General features: G+C 43.4%; 1 protein-coding gene across 3 annotated transcripts in view; it reads left to right on the top strand.

Annotated features, from left to right (window-relative positions):
* The window catches only part of AOAH (acyloxyacyl hydrolase), a 156584-nt gene that overhangs the window by 52207 nt on the left and 84268 nt on the right, over positions 1-20109 (top strand). For all 3 annotated transcript variants that reach the window (XM_045516963.2, XM_010955400.3, XM_074367232.1), the window contains 5 exons: positions 4691-4750; positions 10470-10540; positions 17839-17899; positions 19078-19148; positions 20037-20085. In XM_045516963.2, coding sequence (XP_045372919.2) covers positions 4691-4750; positions 10470-10540; positions 17839-17899; positions 19078-19148; positions 20037-20085 — 312 coding nt within the window. The remainder of the gene's footprint in view (positions 1-4690; positions 4751-10469; positions 10541-17838; positions 17900-19077; positions 19149-20036; positions 20086-20109) is intronic.

Raw genomic sequence — 20109 nt, forward strand, 5'->3', positions numbered from 1 at the left:
AATAGGGAAACACTACAATCAAAGGGAGAAAGTAATGAGGAGCTGAAAAGATTTGGCCAGAACAAATTGCAGGATCAAATGAGCACTTCCAGAACCAAGCCCCTCGTCGTTGATGGAGAATCTGCTTCTGCCCCAGATGATTGCTCCAGCTGAGTCATAAACATTGGTACGACTTCCAGCCAAAAGAGTTTTATATCCAGCCCACAGTCTATTCCCCAACTTTCTCTCCAAACACTGATTACAGGAGCACCCTCCATTCTGAAGTTTTAATTTTCCGGAAGATGGAAGCATGGTCCTTACGCTTTAGAAATGATGGCTCAAACACTAGGTTGCTGACAGTAAAAAAGTTACCAAGGAGAGAGGGCAATTATCTTTATTTCGTTTTGCTTATAATTTGCCCCCTTTGCTTGTCATCAAGGCCAGCAAACAAATTAGCTTTAATAAATATCTGTGAGTCCTTATATCCAATTTAACAGATAGAAAACAGATTCCCAGAGGTTATATAATTGAATCGTGGTCATCTGCAAGCAGACATGATGGTCCATGTCTCTGGACTCCCATCACCTTCCCCACCACTGCCACGCTGTTTTCCAAGAATGAAGTAAGCCTAAAATTTTAACACAAGCTAGGTAATGACTTATGAGGTCATTGAGGCTGGGGGGAAACGGCGAGTATAGCTCAGATGGAGTGTGGTGGCTTAATGCAAATTGTCACATGGTCAGGGGAGAGATTTGGCTCTTTATGCCAAGAACCTAAACACACCTGTGTGGATATTCACGTAACCCAGGGACAAGTGTAGTCACAAGTGTATGATTAATAATGAAAGGAGAAAGAAATATTCATTCAGGCAGTCATTTCTTTGTGTAATCATTCATTCTATTCATTCGTTCCACAACTACTGTGTGTCTGTGTTGTACCATGAATTATATATTAGGGATGTAATAATGAGTGAGACATAATCCTTCTCATCAAGGGTTTTATAACCTGGGAGAGAAGGTTGACAGCAAACTATGAGAAGTCTGCAATGAGGAAAGTGTTGAGTAATGATTACTGTTACCCCTGTTTTATAGACGAGGTAACTGAGGCTTCGAGTGGATTAATAACCTGCCCAAAGTCACAGAGCCAATAAGTTGGTACAATCCAGGTTCAATTCAGACCTGTTTGACACAAAAACCCTTGCTTTTACTCCTGCTCTGGGAGCGGTTAATAGCTGTGCTGGAAAGGAAAATTGTCTTCGTTTTAAGTTTGAAAAGTTTGGGACATCTGTAAACTGAATGCCCTGCTGGGACAGCCACAGCGCACATTAGCATATTCAAAGGTTTGAGGCACTCGGTGGTAAGGAATACTATTTAGAAAGGCATTTCCCAAACATCCGAATGTTCCAGCCACAGGCTGCTGCACTGTGTTGACACAGTGGGAAACATGTGAGTATACTGCACAGGGGATGTTCCAGAACTCAACACAATTCCCCTTGACATTCAGGAGCGTTGGTGATTGGACAAGATGCTTTCACAAATCGGGCCTTCTCAGGTTCTGGGATATGTACCAGAATTCTGGTACACTTAGGAGTGAAGGAAATAAAGAAAAATGGTATTTTTAGGCATGAGTTTCTACAGCAAACACTTTTAAGTGATCGAGTTCTCTGCTATCACTTATAGCAGGAGTAGGTTTGAAAATTACAGAGAGTGCTTTTTGTTCAGGTCATACTTTGACAGCAGTGATAGGCTCCCACGAAGGAGAAAGCCTGCGGGACGTGAAATGATGATTTTAGACGCGGGGGTTTTTTGTTGTCGAAGAGCAGGAATTTACAGGGGGCAGGTGTTGAGATCACTGATCGACTCCAGATCTTCTCTAGAAGTTTATCAGGACAGGTTGTTCCTCACCCCCAAATTCAATGGCATGGGCTTATTTACAAATGGAGCAAGATTTGAAAGAAGGTATCCCTGAGGGCTTGACTGCCCACTCGAGATACAAATAACTCCAGTATAAGGAGACTAGAAGAGTTAAGAGACAAGGACCAAAAGGACTTTGGGGCAATTTCCATTAAGTAGGAAGACAAAAGCAGGAAGCTCTTCTGCTTGTAAGTTTTTATCACGTAGTGGCACATCTGGCTTTTGGGTGGAGTTTGCTGGTCTATCATGATACCTGCGTTCCACTGTGTCCTCCATTGGCTATTTCCAACACGTAGAATTTAGTTCTACCAAAGCATTTTTATAAAGCACTTGTGGTTTTTTTTTGTTGGTATTCTTGCACTTGAACTGTAGGAGAAAGTGGTGCTCTGGTCAAACCAAGTCCAGATGAACCTGGCCTCGACCTTCCAAGGAGCATCCCGGAAGCCTCAGTCCAGCCTGGAGCTAAGGGGACAGAAGGCATTTGGAGCAGCCCTTGCCAACTTCTTTTTATTTATTTATTTATTTTGCTTGTCTTTGTCCCTCACTAAACATTGATCCCTCAAGAAAAGTGAGCTGGATTAAAATCAGATCAGTTCTCTAAAACAGATCCAAGTGGCTTCCCCTAAAAAGACATTGCTAAGGCCCTCTCTCTGCTTCCTGTGCTTACTGTACTTGTTCTGGTCTATCTCTCTGCCCTCCCAGAACTTCTGGGAGGGCAGGGATGTCTGTTCACCAGCAGATCCCCGAGGTCCTCACCACATCCCTGGGCTGTGAACAAATCATTTTCTTTTTCAATAAGAAACAGGGCAAAATGTATTGAGCTCCTTTTTTTAAAAGCCTTTGATGCTGGATTTGTACTCATTATTGAAAATGTAGAAAACAGACAAGAACCAGAAGCAAAAAGTTATCACCAAGAATCATGACGGCATGTTTCTTTGCAGGATCTTTTTTCTGTGTGTGTAAAATCTTTTGCCTAGCACGAGATCATAAATGTCCTCTTCCACTTTTATTTCTGTATCTATTGAGCACCTGCTGTGTAGCAGGAACTGTGCTAGGCCCTGTAGATGCTTGAGATGGACCTTAGAATGCAAAAGGTATTTCTGAAGCAGAGAAGCAGGGGTCCCGTAATTAAGGCAGAGGAACTCCACCTTCAGGTTTTAAGATTGTGGAGAATGAACTTTCAGCTGCAAGGGCAGCCAGAAAGGGCACCATAACAGAAATTCGCACCTAGATCTAGTGTCTCATAATGACCCTGCCAGAAATACTTGTTTGATACAATAGAAAAATTTCCAAGATTTGTCAAAAGTTTTCAGAAAAGGCCAGAATTGCAGTCAATAAGGTCAGTTTGACTGGGACCATTCCCTAAGCCGTCTTTCTGTTAAAGACATTGATGTTTTTAAAATGAGGGTTGTAATGAACTGTTTTGGCCCTGTGGCCAGCTAATCAGAATGGACAAAGCTTTTCTGATCAACTTGTCAATTACTGAGCAAGGGGTTACCAGGGCAGGACCTGGGCTCAAAGTATGACATGAATGATGTTCTGTAATCCTCACAACACCGTATGAAGTTGATAGCTGTAATTCCCATGTTGCAAATGATAAAAACAGAGCTTTCTCTATTTTTTATTCTTATTTTTCATTCTTTTTATATTCTTTATTTTTTATTCTTAGTTGATTCACTGTTGGTTTCAGGTGTACAGCAAAGTGATTGAGTTATACACATACTTACATACATACATATGTATTTTTTTAGTTTCCTTTCCATTACGGCTCGTTACAAGAAATAGAATATAGTTCCCTGTGTTATACAGTAGGTCCTTGTTGTTTATCTATTTTATATATAGTAATATGTATCAAACTCTTAATCTATCCCTTCCCCTGACTTTCCCCCTGGTACCCAGTTTGTCTTCTGTGTAGAGCTTTCTTACATGTCAAGGAATCCTGGCTCAGAGGGTCACTTGCTCAAGGATGCACAGCTAGTGAGCAACAGAGCAGGAATTTGAACCCAGGTGTGTAAACCGTCACCCGTGCTGTACTAGGGCCGTCCAGGGGGACAAAAGCTATGGGAAGCGGTGCTGGGAGCAAATACTCCCCATCCCCCGCCCCCCACCCCTGCCCCAGGTTACTTTTCTCCCAGTCATCCCACAAATACGCAAAGACGGAATTCCATAATAATAGTTAATGGTGGTGCTCAGCTAACCCTTCATACTTGCAGTGTAAGCTCAGAAGATGTCCTTGGATGCTCAAAAACTGGGGATGTCAAACCAAGAGAAGAGCAAAGGAACAGAGAGATGAAGTTTTAACTTGAGTGGTAGCTGTCAGCCGTTCTTCAGCCCTGCAGCACAAGGCACTTAGATTGACTGTCTACCACCTCCTGCCCTGGGGCTTTCAGGCCCAAGCACGAGGTAGTGAGAGGAAGAAGTGTAGCAGAGCAGGCAGAAAGACAGAGGTTCAGATGGTGTCTCTGCCAGACACTGGCTCTGAGATTTTCAGCCAGTTTCTTAGCTTTTCTGGGTCTCAATTTCCTCATCTATAAAAAGGTCGTATCGCTGAGAGCTGCTATGAAGATTAAATAAGATAATATTTGCGAAGTGCTTAGCATGGCATCTGGCACAGAGCAAATCCCTTAATAAAGAGAGTTATTAACATGAAGTTGCCTGCTTGTGAATCATTTTGTCACAAGGTTATGGAATAATTCCTTTATTACAAACCTACAAACTTAGAAAGCCTAATTTTCCAAAAGACAGAGAAAGGAAAGATGGAACGCAAGTTGTAATATTGTCTAACTTTGTTTTTATAGGAGCCATGGAAATTTACACTAGAGACAGCAAGACAGATTGTCAAGAAATCCCCAACTCTGGTAAGCAACCGACAGGGGGCAGTGCCGGCATTTTCCCGCACCTTCACCTTCCCCTGGTCCCTGCTCTCACACTCCAAAGGCCAGGGGCTACTCCGGATGCAAGCCCATAACATGTCACAGTAGAAGTGGGATTGAAGTAGGAGTACAAGCTCCTTCCTCTGTTGTCCTCCTCCTTTCTCTCTACAGCAGTGTCTCTCAGCCTCCGCACTGGTGACATTTGGGGCTGGGTGATCCTTTGTTGTAGGCACTGTCCTGGGTGCTGTAGGAAGTTCAGCAGCATCCCTGTCCTCTACCCACTAGAGGCTGGCAGCACCATCCACCCCTCCCCAGTCATGACAAACAAAAATGTCTCCTGACATTGCCAAATGTCCTCTGGCACTCATTGTTGAGAACTGCTGCCTTCCAGTGGATCATTTTGGAGGAGGCTGTATCCTCCTACCCCTCCACTTTCTAAACACGTGACTTAGGCTGAGCCTCAGTTCTCCTGTCAGTGAGATGGAGACAATGGCAGTGTCCTTTCTCTAACATGGGCATGAGGACTAAGAGTTGATGTGCATGATGTACCTGGTGTCATACGCGGGACTTACCAAGCACTCAATAAATGCTACCTAAAACCATCGCTATTAGTGTTCCCTTCCCCTCATATGTCCCCTTTGCAATCACAGTTTTATTCTACAGGTAGAATACTTAGTTCAAGTTAGTTATCAATAAGCCAGATATTTGATTTAGGTCCTAGTTGCCAGTCAGCCCCAGTTGAAAAGGAAGCAGAAAGGTAAACCTCTGAAGAATGGTGTCTGCCTCAGTGCTACCGGTCTTGGCAGGAAGGGAGCATTCATCAGAGATGAGAGGTCATGGCCTGCCTTTGGCTTCTCCCTGCTGGCCCACTCACCCTTCACCTGACGCAATACATTCAAGGTAGTATTGATTTGGCAACATAGAAATAAAGGGAAGGAAAATTCCTCTTGGCTCAGCTTACCAGATTTAGCAGATAAAAATGGAGGATGGCAAATTAAATTTGAATTTCAGATAAACAATGAATAATTTTTAATATAAGTATGTCCAGTGCAGTATTTTATTTGGCAACCCTACTTGTGGGAGGCACGTGGGTTTTGATGTACAAGGCTGATAAGCTGGCATCTCTACACAATCGATTAATCAATCACAATGTCTGCATTGCCAACTATTATTTATTTCAGTGAGTAATTAAAGGCTGACGATAGCTGGTTCTGCTAATCTGCTTAAGCCATTGAACAAGAAATTGAAACATCTCATGGAACCCTCGACCACCACCTTTAGAACTCTAAACAGAACTGAAAATAATACAGCTTTTCTCTCATTCTTCTTGATATGCATTTAAAAACTTATTCTCAGGGCATTGTTTACTTCACTAGCACAAACTGCCTTGGCATTAACTCAAAGGCTAATTAGGATTTTACAATTTTTCATTTCTGTCACCCGAATTGCAAGCATAATTCATGGGGCAAGATTCCAATCATTCCTTGCAAGAAGCCAAAAAAAAAAAAAAGAAAAAGAAAGAAAGAAAATCAACTGAACAATTTAACAATTTTAAAAAAACTTCTCAAAAACCTCTTCCAATTTATTTACTCTCTAGATTAAGGCTATCAAGGAGAAAATAATCAGGAAATGCAAATATAAGCATCTTTGAAAAACTGCTCAGAGGATATTGGCTGCAATTAATTCCATTGTGACGGCTGATATAACTGCAGACCTGGCCAGGATGCAGAAAGAAACACACATAGGTTGCATATCATTTCAGCACTACCTGTCAGATGGTGAATCCAGACTGGGGAAGAGTTAAGCACTGTTGAAGGGAGTGAAATGTTCCAGAGAAGATCTGCATCTCAAGGAGGCCCTGAGAGGCTGCTCATGGGAAGGTTTCATGGATTTGGCAGAGCACTGAGCATCTAAGGGTTTAGTGTATCTGAGTTATGGCATCAGTTTATTTAATTCTCATGAAAACTCCTACAAAGTAGATAGCATATTTTTGTTATCAACCTCGCTTTACAAATGAGAGGACTACAGATAAATAATTCACTCACTCCAAAAAGCTAGGAAGTGAGAAACCCATCCTTTAATTCCAGAATTAGCTTCTTCCAGGCTTCTCCCCTTTCCACTATTCCAGTAGCTCTCAACCAGACCTCCTCAGCGCTGAATTTCAGGAAGCACCATTTGCCTCACAGGCTACGTTGATATTAGAATCATGCAGTGCACAAACTGGACAGCCGTACGTGATGGCCCTGATCGCAAACCTACCTACCCAAAAGAACCGTCTGTAAAGCTTTTAAACATTGTTGCTATTCAAGCTGGCCCCAAGTAAAATTTAATCCAAGTTAAATTCAAGTAATATACAACAGGGGCTGAAAAGCACTTCCTCAAGCAGATTCAATTTTAAGTTGGCTATGTACAGAAGAATGCTTGCCCTTCTCCTTTGACCCTCTGCTTATCCCAGTCCCCACATTTTTCCTTTATTCAACCCCTGCTTGTTGTTCTGTAGTCATTTAACTTCCTGAGGTGGGAAAGCTGCAGAAGCCTGCAGAAGCTGGTTAAACTGATGGCAAAATGAAGATGCTGCATGACTTCTGTGCCCAGAGACAGCCCGGATTTGAGACTTTCATTTTAGATGTGATTACATACAGCCAGAAGTGATATTTTAAATCCATTGCTGAGTTAATAACAGCCCACATTTTGCCTCTGTCTAGTAAGGTTCGAATTGAAAGGAATGGGCTGTCAAACATGCAGGCTAGGACTTCTGCAGTGCTGCTCTGTGTCCGTCTAAGTTCTCTTTGCAAGTAAATTATACGAAGTTAGTTTTTCTTATACTGTGTGATGGAAAGACTGGATGATCTTCCAGAAACCTATATCTTCAACAGAAGGGGTTCTGGGGGTCCCTGGACAACTTACATCATCTACAGCACACATCCTAGATCCAGTTTCTGCACAATGAATGTCAGAGATGGCTGCAGCCTTCAGGCTGAATTTTGACAGTGAACAGCTGTGCAGTTAGAACATTTTACTCCATTGCACCTCTTGTGTAGTAGTTGTCAGGCTGCCCGTATAATTTTTGATGTGTTGGTTATCATCAGTGTTAAAGTCTACATTGCCATTAACTTAATTAGACCAAGGCCTTCAGACTGAAGTAAGTATTAAAAGAAGTAGTGCAAACATTCAAATGCAACCTGACTTTGAGCTCTGGGTCTCAGCATGTGTCTCTATTTCCAAACTGCCACCAACGTTGGTATCATTGCATGCCGGCGTTTGTTTTACAGTGTGTCTGTCTATACTGCTCATCTCAGTCAGTTACCAGGTCTGAACACCCCTTCTTTTCACCACCATCCCCCTCCTCCTACCTTTCATCAGTGGTTCCCAACCAGTGACAATGTTGTCCTCCCATCTCTTGCCTGGCGACATTTGACAATGCCTGGGGACATTTAGGGGCTGCTGGCATATAGTGGCTAAATGCCAGATGTGCTTCTAAACATCCTACAATGCACAGGACAGGCCCACAGCAAAGAATTACTCAGCAGTGGTGCTGACGTTAGAAACCCCAGGATCAGGCCTCGAGGTCCTTAGACCAGTTGGCAGGGGATCAGACCTGCCCACAAGTGTCCCCACCCCATCTTGCCTCCTCCAGCCCTTCAAGTCACTTTCAGTGATACCCTTTCTGAAATACAAATATGATCCCTCTGCTTAACACCTTCAAGGATTCCCCGCTGCCCTCAGGATAACACATGCAGCACCCTAGGCTTGTCCTGATGCCTGTCTCCTCCCGTGGTTTACCATGTTCTCACAGTTCCTTACATTCCAGCCGGGTTGAATCTTTTGGCGGTCTTCGAAGACGCCAGCCCTGCTCATCCTCTGCGCAGAGCCGTGCCTCTCCGGCTTTGGCGTGCACTCCAACAACTTGAGACCTTGTCCAAATGCAGGTTCTGGTTCAACAGGTCGGCCTTGGGGCCTGAGACTCTATTTCTAACAGTCCCCAGATGACATCAGTGCTCCTGGTTTGTGATGACACTTTCATCAGGTCGGACCTAGGGCAGTGGTTATCAAACCTTCGTGAGCATCGGAATGACCTGAAGGCTATGAAAACACAGATTCCCAGGAACTGCCTCAGGCTTTCCAATTCAGTAGATCAGGGTGGATATCAAGTCTGAAAACTGCATTTGGAGTTGAAAAGCATAGAGCATCTGTCTCTCCCTTCCTTCATGACTTCTGGATCATCGCCTGCCTCCTCCTCCAGTTCCTAGAGAGTCACAACGCCTGGACCACTGCAGACTCCACAGAGCGTGGTAAGGGCTGGGCTGTCCACTCCTGCACTCCGCTAGGCAGTGAGCTCCATGAGACAATGACAGCCTCTTCTGCCTCCCCATCTTGCATGTGGATGAGGGTGCTAGTCAGGATGGTTCTCATCCTACATCACAATGATCCTTAAAGCTCTCATTTATAACCAAAAAAAAGGTTGCCTGTTAGCTTTTGCCAGGATCAAAATATTGCCAGCTGTTCACACAACTTACAGCCATCTGAAGGACTCTTGGCGCTGGCGGGAATCACTACAGGTTTCCGGATACGCGGAAGTAGAGCATTCCTATGGAATCTTTCCTAAGGCTAAGAAGCAATTACCTTAGGACAGTCTTGCTACAGATGCACGAAATAAATCGAGATGAAGCACAGAGGCCCAGAGACACAGCTCAAAGCCGTGGCAGCCTGATGCTGAGATGCTGAGTGTGGTCCCGGGCAAGAGCTGGGCAGTGCCACGCTCCCTGCCCGGGGTGTGCACTGCCGCTATACTGGCTCCTGCAGAACAAATGATAAACACTGTTTTTACTTTTCGCCTTTTTTTTGTAAGAGTGAAAAGCCTCTTCAGATTTCTTTCAGTTGATGAGAATAGGTACTAACGTCGGTCTTTCACAGAAGCGAAGTGACGTAAAGTGAACTTTTGAAAAGCAGGGGATCCCTGTCGATCCCTCCCTTTGTGGATAAATGCTGGGTCCTAACTTTTCTGCCCTACTGTTTTTTTTTTTTCTTTTGTCTGAGTGCGGAAACCACAATCTTTCTAAAAGCCCTACTTAGTAAAAAGCCAGGGATTTTAATTTATCCCACAGCTAGAGTCTCATGGAAACTGCTGTCTAAAATCCCTTTGCTCATGAAGCTTTGAAGGGCTTCGTCTGCACACCTCTCCTGCCCTCCCCCCAACCCCCAGGGAAGGGGCCTGCCTTCCTCCTTCTCCCTAAGCTGTGTCTCTCCTATTAGTCTTCACTTTACCTCATAACAGGATGGAATTAGTTTATTTGAAAATGTTCAATGTTCCAAATGTTTATTTGAAAAAAAGATATTTTTAAAATCCCACACCTAGTACAGCAAGGAGAGGAATGTCGTTTGAGTAGAATGGACCAAGGTGGGCCCGACCCTTTCGGGAAGAGGGTGGGGAAGAGGAGAAGGTGGGACTAGCTGGCTGAGGGGAGAGATGGGGAGCCTTCAGCCTGAGGATCCAGCATGAACAAAGGCACAGGGTCCGGATGACTATGCGTATGGGGTCAGGAACAAGAGATAAATTTAGTTAAGTAAGATGGCCCAGATTCTGGAGGAAGAAGAGTCGAGAAATCCAGACTGTGGAGCCAAGAGGAGAGGAAGGGTCTTTAGAAGTTGGAGAACCATTTCTTGAATGAAACAACTCTTTTTGTTTTTCTTTTTTTTCCTCCAGACATATTCCCGAAGTCGTTCTGATATTTGTTCACTCCCGTTTTTGGCCAAGATCTGTCAGAAGATTAAATCGTACGTACACAAGTTCTCCCTTCCTGAGCACTGGCAGGGGAGAGCATCTCTGAAAGTCCCTGTTTTCTAATGACTAAAATGATCCTCAAAGTTAAAAGGCTTCTTCCTGGAGGTGAAAGTGTTTCTTGCTCATGACATGTACAGAAACTAGAAGACAAATCAGCTCAGAACAAATCATTTTCGAAATAAACTGAATACCAGCATCTTTGAACCTCCAAGCCCGATTTACACCTCCGGCTGGAACGCAGCCTGCCTGCCGGTGAGACTTTTGAGTGGCCAGGGGACAGCCCCTCCTTGCTGTGTAAGATGCAGACAAGGTTGGCCACTCGTCATGGCAGGGACTCTTCGAGCATCTTTTGTGCAAGGCACTCACAAGGCTGGAAGGAGCCCAAACTATTATCTAAAAATCTAACTCTGATACATGTGAACAGGGTTCCGAATGCAGAGACGCTGTCCAGAGTTCCCAAACCCTCCTGTCTCAGTTTAAAATCCCGCACTTCAGCTCTGCCCTGAGACTGATGTTGTGCTGGATGTCATAGTAATCACTGTCCAAAACATTAAAAGATGCAGCAGTGTCCCGAGAGGCACGTTGGCCTAAGAGGCAAAATAGCATCAGTTCCACCTTCCACTCGAGTGAGTGCGGTGGTCCTGCCGCCAGGCAGTACACAGCTGCTGTTCTAGGGGCCAGATGCTGAGCTTTCAGTATGTTTCTGCACTGAGTGCTGCACTCCATGAAGTGGGGATTATTATTATTCCCATTTCACAGAGAAGGAAACTGAGTCTTAAAGAATTGGCTTCTCCCAGCCACGAGGACCCAAGACACACCCCCAGGTATACTGAACCCCACTTGTTCTTTGGAAACATCCATGTTCTTGGCTCCTGCGCAATGCCACCTCTGGAGCCAGCTTTGAGGACTTGAGCTGCATAACGTCTCTGAGCCTCAGTTTCCCCATATCTAAGCTTAAGGTATAATAGACTCATTTAGAAAGTTTTTAAAATTCAGACTCTTTGGCCTGAGACCTGGTGAGAGAGCACCGTTCCGAGGCTCCCGGTTGTTCGTGTCCTCCCCAGTGACCACCTTCTAGTTCAGGAGCTGCACCACAGATGCTCCATGTACAGATGATGCTTTAATGACTGAAAATAATGTTCCTTCGCTGTGAGACATTTCCTGAGACCATGCCCTGTCCTGGCCCCCGGCGCTTTTATTCTTATTCTCTTGCAGGGACTTCCGATCGCTTGAGCCAGTTCTAGTCTGGCCTGGCTCTCGCTGGGAAGGGTTAGAGGGGAGAACTCGCCAGAAGTGAGAATGAGGCCACACATCTGGACTGAGAGGCAGTATCCATTTCCTAGGGGTGGCTTAGAACAACAGAAATGTCTTCTTCCGCAGTTCTGCAGGCTGGAAGTCTGAAAGCAAGGTGTTGACAGCTCCCACTGAGACTCTGCTCCTTGTAAGATTCCCTTCCTTGCCTCTTAGCTTCTGGTGGTGGCCGTCCATCCTTGACATCCCTGAGCTTAAAGCCACGTCACTCCAATCTCTGCCTCCATCTTTGTATATGGTCCTTCTCCCTGTGTGTCTGTCTTTTTCTTTTGCAAGGTCACCAGTCTTATTAGATTAGGTCCCACTCTAATGACCTCGTCTTCACTTGTAAACATCTGCAAAGACTCTCTTTCTGAGTAAGTTCACCCTCACAGGGACTGGGAGTTAGAACCCCAACATATCTTTTTGGTGAACACAGTTCAACCCACAGCAGAGGCACTTTTCCTATGTTCCTCCATCCTTCATCTCATGAGCTTTATGGGAGCTAAATCCCCTGAACATCCCCGCCTCTGCTGTGAAAGTGTCTCAGGAGAGGAGGAGGCTATGCTTCTGACCCACATTCTGAGGCTTTTGGGGATCCATTAAAAATGTTTCCTGTTTCATTTGCCCCCACGAGCTCCTGCAAGCCAGCTGTGCAAAGTTCTGGCCTGGATCCCAGAAACAGTTGTCAACACCCCTTTTCATGAATAGAGGTGGAGGCAGAAAGCATCAGGACATGAGGAGTGAAGGGGAAATACCAGACATGAAATAAGATGCTGGGAGGCTGAGGTGCAGCCAGGTCCCAGGCCCTCGGTCATTTCATCATGCCTAGCGCTTGCTGAATTGAGATCCCTGTCCCCTCCTTCCTGAAGTCATCATTGCATTTTCTGTGTCAAATGTGGACCAGCAAGATCCAAAATGACAACTCTTCAATTGAACCACCTTAAAAAACTGAATTCAAGAGCATCTTGGACAGGGATTTTCCTGGCTCCATTTAAAAGGGAAATTCTTCTTTTATGAAAAAGCAAAAGCATTTTGCTTTTTTTTCTTCCTAAAAGTCATTGTGCTTCTGGTATAATTTGTACCAGGTCACAATTTATTCAGTGCTGTCTGGTTTACAAAGCACATTTAAATGCAGCCTCATTTATTCTTCAAAACAACCTGTGGTTTAGTAATAATAATGACAAATGAAAGTTATCTGGTAGTGTCTATACACCAGGAACCCTTGTAAATGCAACCCTATAGGCAGACACTTTATTTGTCCCCTTTTTAAAAATGTAAAGTCATTGTTCCAAGTTCACAGAGATAATTATGGATAAATCTGACGCTTGAACCCAGCAGCCTGGTTACAAAGGCCAGGCTCAGAGCCACTATGTTGTCTGTCCCTTGACTCTTAGCCCCACTTTCAGATGAGCAGGTAGGTTCTAGATCATTTAATGCCTGACCCACCAGCACAGTCTGCACGTGGTAGCGACCAGACCTGCAGGTAATCCTTCCATAAAGTCCCCTCCAGCAAGAATGCCTTTCCCTCTTCCTGCCTCTCCCTGACCCCATCCTGTTTGGTCTAATGCCTTCAAAATACAGTGGAGGTGTCTCCACCACGGGAAGTTTTCCAGCTCCAGCCTAGCTCCATAGGCTTGGCCAGCTACTACCATGGGGCAGCCAAGTTGCGTTGTTGTTGTTGTTGTTGTTGCTGTTTTGATTAGAATTCACAGCACCTACACATTGCCTATTTTTTATCTTGACGATGGTAAGTCAGATGGGTTTCTCTTAATAATCTCTTCTTTTTATTGAATTTCCAAATGCATCAACCCACATACGTATTGTTTCACATAAATGCACACAGACTATCATATCCTACGTTAATTGTGTTTGTAACTCATCATTCTTTTCTTTTCTTTTTTCATTTGTTCCTTCTTCCTCATGCCCTGCTCTTTCCACCCACATTAGTCTCTGTCCCCACCACAAGGTGTGCCATGTCAGTAGGGCAGGGCGTATCCTCCCAAGGTTTTCTCTGCTCCCATTTCATCTTGCAGAGATGCATGTGACACATCCCACACCCGCACGCAGAGAAACAGAGCCGCTCTGGCCCCAGCGTGCTGCCTCGGACTCAAATGTGAGGCTAATACACATGGAAATTTCATTCTCCCTATTTTTCTTTTGTTGTAATGCCCCAGTTTCATGACATAATTTTAGGGACTTTGAACTTGAATAGGTGGCCATTATGTAACAAAAAACATTCAGCTGCAATTACAGTTGCTCGCCGGACCAAGCCTGCTAGCCGGACCCCAGGCAGTCACGGGGTGGTGGCAGCAAGCAGGTGATTAGCTGCACCAACCAGCGCGATCACAGTGGTTCTAGGTATTTTCACTGTTAGCGTCTTTGCCTTAAACATCTTTGCTGCAAACATTTCCACCGCATAGCTAGTTAGCCATGAAGCAATTTTGCTGTAAAAGATAAAACAGTGAAAGATAAAAGAGAGACATTAAAAAGGACATAATGAAACATGAAAAGTGAATAACAGAATTAAGGAGACTTCATTGAAAATACAACTATCTGAATGTATTTAAAGTCTGTGGAGATTTCATGGCAATACTGCACAAATAACTAACTGATCTTAATTTGTGGCTTGTCCCTAAGCACTTGTCTTCCAAGGCTTCCATTCTCAGCATTTTACGCGTTGTTTTTGCTTGTTGGTTCTTCTCCTCATTGAGCATCACACTTTTTCCCTAAAATTTCTTCCTTCATTAAGAGAGGTATCAGTTCCCAAATACTAGGATGCACATTTACACCTGAGCTTTGTATTGCATTCTGAAAGCCTGTGTACTGCTGGTTGTTCTTGGCATATTGTCACATGTATGTTGATGAACATTCCAAAGTTCTATGGGAAGTGTGAGTTCAAATCTGCCCCTTTCAGACACTCAGCCTCTTTCTCCTCCGTTGTAGTGTGTTTCAAAATGAGAAACCAGCTCTTGGGGCAAATCATCATCATCTGTCATAATTTTTGTATCATTATCTCAAACTATCACCGAGTCATTGTACCTTTTATGGTAAAATTGCATTATGGTCAATTAGTTATGCAGTGAAAATGTTTGTGGCAAAAATGTTTGTTGCAAAGGTGCTTTCGGATAGGAAATTTATGGTGATAATACCAGACGTGCATAACTGGATGAAACATTTGTGTGGCTCAGAACCTGAAAATCTGAAGCAAGTCCATGGATTGGATTCAGGATGTCTCCAGAAACCAAAATGTCATAAGAGCAGACTCCTGACTCTTGTTTGCCCAACCCTAGAAGCCATCCTTGCAATACTGTTAGCATTGCAAATAGTAATTAAAAAAAGCTGAGGTTTTGTGAGTATTTATCACATGCTTGGGACAGGTCTTCCATGCTTCACATGTAGCAACTCATTTAGTCTTTACAACAGCCTTAAGAAGCAGGTACTGACATTGGCCCCATTTGCAGATGAGGTCACAGATGTACACAAAGGTTAAATACTTTGCTTAGGTTATATATCAAGTAGAAGCAGACCTGGGATTCAAACCCAGGGAATCTAATTTCAGAACTTAGAACTATGTTACAGGGCATCCACTAGCTTTTCCTTCCTACTTGAACACCTGTCCCCCATTTCTTGCTTTGAAAATGCTTTCTCATCCTTTAGCTTTCACCTTAAGATCACCGCCTACCCTGTATAGAGTTAGAAATGTTTTTCCTCTTGGTGCACAGCCCTCTTATGCATTTTTTCCATAGTGCTGTATTTATTTATTGAAGCATTATTTTCCCTCATCCATCATTAAGCTCTTCTGGCACAGGAAATGTATCTTATATTCATCCCTGATACCTAATATGATGTCTGGCACATGGCAGGACTCCAGAAATGCCTGTGGAATGAATGAGTAAATGAATGAATGGAATGAATATTCTAACATACAACCAGATCCCTGTAAGGTTACACAAGGTATCAGGTTTAGATCAAATTTTGCAGAAGTAGTAGTAGTGAAAGTCAACAATGCTTTATCCAAAACCTTGGAGCCAGATGTGATTTGGAATTTGGCATTTCCCAGATTTTAAGAAAGTAACATACGGTGCGTATACTGTAACTCACCTAACACTCCCAGCACCTCCTGATCAAACACATTTATATTTCGGCAGTGAAATGTATGAATATTCAAAGTAAGGTAAAGCTTTTGAATTGCCTTGGATCAGTTGAGGTCAAGTTTTGCCACCAAATGAATTTGCTGCAAAGTTGAAAATAAAATACAACTCTTGTTTTTCAGAGCTGTTTGGATTTGGGGACTGTGAATAAGGGATTGTAGAGCTGATATAAGTTGTGGTTTATGCTATTTCTTTTTATATTACCCCACTTTTTTTTATATTATCCCAGCATCATCTATTTTTTATTCTTATTTTTTATTGTCATGTAGTTGATTTACAATGTTAGTTTCAGGTGTACAGCGAAACGAATCAGTTATATATATATATATATATATACACACATATATTTTTTCAGTTTCTTTTCCACTATAGCTCATTGCAAGAAATTGAATATAGTTTCCTGTGCTAATCAATAGTTTATGCTACTTTAAATGACCAAATACCCTCTTCCGTCTAGAATGTATGGCTCTGGTTCGTCACTTTGAGCCTTTAAAATAAACAGGTGGTGAAGGGAAGGTATAGCTCAGTGGTAAAGTGCCTGCCTAGCATGCACAAGGTCCTGGGTTCAATCCCCAGCACCTCCATCAATAAATAAATAAACCTGATTACCTCCCCCCACTTAATTAATTAATTAATTAAGCAAGTGAAGTTTAACTTAATGAACTGGCTTTCTAATTCTGGAGACAACTAAAGTGTTCCTTCTTTCAAGGACAAACTCTCATCCCAAAGATGGCAAAGGTAGGAGGGAACACCTTTGGCATCCTTAGTGAGACCTTTCACCCAGCACACTTTCTCAGACTGAAAATACGGCTATTTGGGTTTGCTCATTCTCTTGCTCGCTCCCTCCCTTTCCCTCTCCCCCTGTGTCTCCTCCTTTTCTCAACTAGAAAAATGAAACAGCTATCCAAGAGGTCAAATGAGCACATGGGAGAAAACTTCCTAGTCTTACAGGAGATGTCATCTCCGAAGAGGCCTGTGACGTGGCCTTCAGGTGGGGCCGCCGTCCCAGAGTTCGTGAGGCAGGCTCCACACTACCAGTCAGGCTCCGCGCTGGCTCTGGCCGAACTCACTTGCCTTGAGGCTCTCAGAACTGCTGAGAAGCCCTCGATTCAACAGACAGCTTACTAAATCCTGTGAAAGGTCGTGTGACTCTACAGTCTAGGCTCCAACAGTTGCCTTGCCCGCCATCTGACTGCACTTCCCTGCCGCCCTGCGAGTGATTTCCCTGGAGGGAAAGCAGTGTTTGGCATTTGGAAGCAGGGAAAAGTCTGGGAGTGAGGACACGGGGGAAGTCCTCACTCAGGGGAAGTGTCCAGGATTTTGGCCTGAATTGCTTGTTTATCGATCACATCAGAGTTTCCCACGCTCACGAATGGGAGTGAAAGTTGCCAGCTGACAACGAAATGCCTCACAGTTCTTAGAATAAGTGGTTTCAAAGAGTAGACTCTTAAGAAAAGACATCTATCACAGAATGTGTAAAATGTGTACAATCGGTAGTACTGAGCTCATTGATCGGACCAAAAAGACAGTCTCCTTCTTTCCAAGGGACCCCAGCACCCATTTCCCATGCCCTCTAAAACTTCACTTCATTATTTCACTTCCCCAGTATAGGGCAAGTAAAATGTCAGCGGGAAAATAGTTCTGTCGGGTGAGGGGCAGGGATGAGCAGCTTGGCTGGTGCTTTCATTTTATTTTTAAAATTTTTATTTAGACCCTTAATTTTGTTTTTAGAATGGGCTTCTGTCACATAAACTCAACACAGCCCTATCTGAAAATGTGTCTATTTGTTTTCACAAACACAATTTCTTTTTTCTCAGCTCACAGGTGTTTTGTTTTCTTTTTTCTAGAGCTATACAAAATTCTGTGCCATCCCAAGATGTAGATTCAGACAAATACAGTGTTTTCCCAGTAAGTATTTTAAAGAGTAACCAGATGTTCACTAAATACTACATTGCTTCCTACAAATTCCCTTCCTTTAATAAGACAAGATTGAATGCCATTTGACTACATTATTAATTTGATAATACACCATTTTACGATTTTTACAGAATTTTTGGTATCTAATATATGGACTGTCAAAGTGGATCTTGTCCTAGACTATTTTTGTTTCCTGAAGCTATTCCCAGCTAGAATTCTCCATGGGGATAACAGTTATCTTGAAGTATGTTGTGAATTATTTCAGAAATTCTTAAACCTATTTTTAACTTAACTCTTTTAAAGTGTATGTGTGTGTGTGTGTGTGTGTGTGTGTGTGTTTGTATTTGTGTTTGGGTGTGTGTTTGTTTGAGAACAGTTAGAATGTCAGGATGCTCTCTGTGAAAGCCAACAAGCAAGTAATAGATGTCACAAACTCTCCAAAGCTATTGGGATCTCAGATATTCTGACTGGGGATGCAAGAAATGAGAACATTGTTTGACATTCTCATGACTCTTGACTCTTTCAAATCAGACACGTCAAAAATATCACAAATCCATGCAATTAACCAGTTTGGCTTGAGATTTTTTTAATTATCCAGTAAAATGATTAATCATTTGACCAAATAAACCGATTGTTTTGGGGTCTGAGAAAATTGATAATTAATAGGGAAAGTTCAGGGAGTTGGATGGTCCTGCTGTTTGTGAAAGTGCAACGCACACACATGAACATACATGTATACACAGACACGTGTGTAAAACATGCATTCACATAACCACGCCCATAAATGCACATATGTCCACATACATGCACACTCACACACCTGCACCCCCATACACCCACAAGCAGCAGCAAGCACCCAACAGCACATACACACACACATACACACACACACACACACACACACACACACACACACACACACACACACAGTCACATATAAAACACTACCACCTGTGATTGGCCCTAGTACTATATTACATTTCACCTCACACAGGATGTCTTAGCATATTATATTAATCTTAATTTTCTTAGTGATTTCTAGTGTTCCTAGGCTGTATTTGAATTAAGAACTGCAGGTGTTAGTATTTTTCAGACAGGTCTGATGGGCTTTCACTGTGGATATTTCAAGGCAGAACTGAACCCCTTCTGTGTGTGCTGTTCGATTTCAGACACTGCGGGGCTATCACTGGCGAGGGAGAGACTGTAACGACAGAAACAAGACGGTGTACCCGGGTAGAAGGTAAAAGTCTCTCTGGTCACTGATTTTGAAAATGACTTTCTGAAAAGGAGGCAGGAGGCATCATTATCTCCCCTAGCCTAGGGGATTGGTGCTTACAGAGAGGAAGGACCTCCTTGTCCCGACTGAAGTAAAGCTCAGTAAAAAAAACAGTATTTGTTCATTCATTTGTCCAAGACATGTTCATCAAGCACACACTAACTGCCAAGCACTCTGCATCATGTTGGGTGGTAAACAAAACAGAAATGGGTCCCCTCTTGTGGAATTTACAGTCTAGTGGAAGAAATAAGTGAGTGGACGGGTTATGGTGGATGTTTATCCAGCCTCCTGCACGAGTTCTACGGGAAGCACTGGACCCAGGAAGAGTAGCCTTTCCCAGCAGGAGTAAGGAGAGGAGCCCAGGTCACACTGTAGTTCCGGGCTGATGTTCAGCCACTCATATCCAGACTTCAGAAATGGATATGCCAACCTTCATCTTGGCTGTGACTACAGTGCCGAAGCATTAAATCAACCAGATCTCTGGGACTTTAGAGGCACAATTTAAATGGTTTCACCTGTCTAAATAAAATAGACTGCAGATTGGTTCATTATGCTCATCAGCACTGTTCCACAACAATACGGTCCATGAATATAGTCAAGCATGAAAAGGCTGAATTTGGTTCACAGTTCCTAGCCAGCAGCCAAAGCCAAGATAATGACAAAGAGGCCAGGAGAGGCTTCTGTGTGCCACAACACACAATGGAGTGTAGCACTTTTCCTTGAAGAAACTGTTGTCTATTATTGACGCTTGGAGTAGCACTCATTCATCCATGCATTCATTCATTCACTCGTGAAGCTAACATTCAGAGTGACAGTGTATGCCAAAGACCAATGTTGGTGTTTCCTTTGTAGGCCAGACAATTGGGATGCACATCAGGATTCCAACTGTAATGGCATTTGGGTAAGCAACCAAATTCAAATTTAC

Source organism: Camelus bactrianus, chromosome 7, assembly GCF_048773025.1.
Source record: "Camelus bactrianus isolate YW-2024 breed Bactrian camel chromosome 7, ASM4877302v1, whole genome shotgun sequence".
In the NCBI taxonomy this organism is placed as follows: domain Eukaryota; kingdom Metazoa; phylum Chordata; class Mammalia; order Artiodactyla; family Camelidae; genus Camelus; species Camelus bactrianus.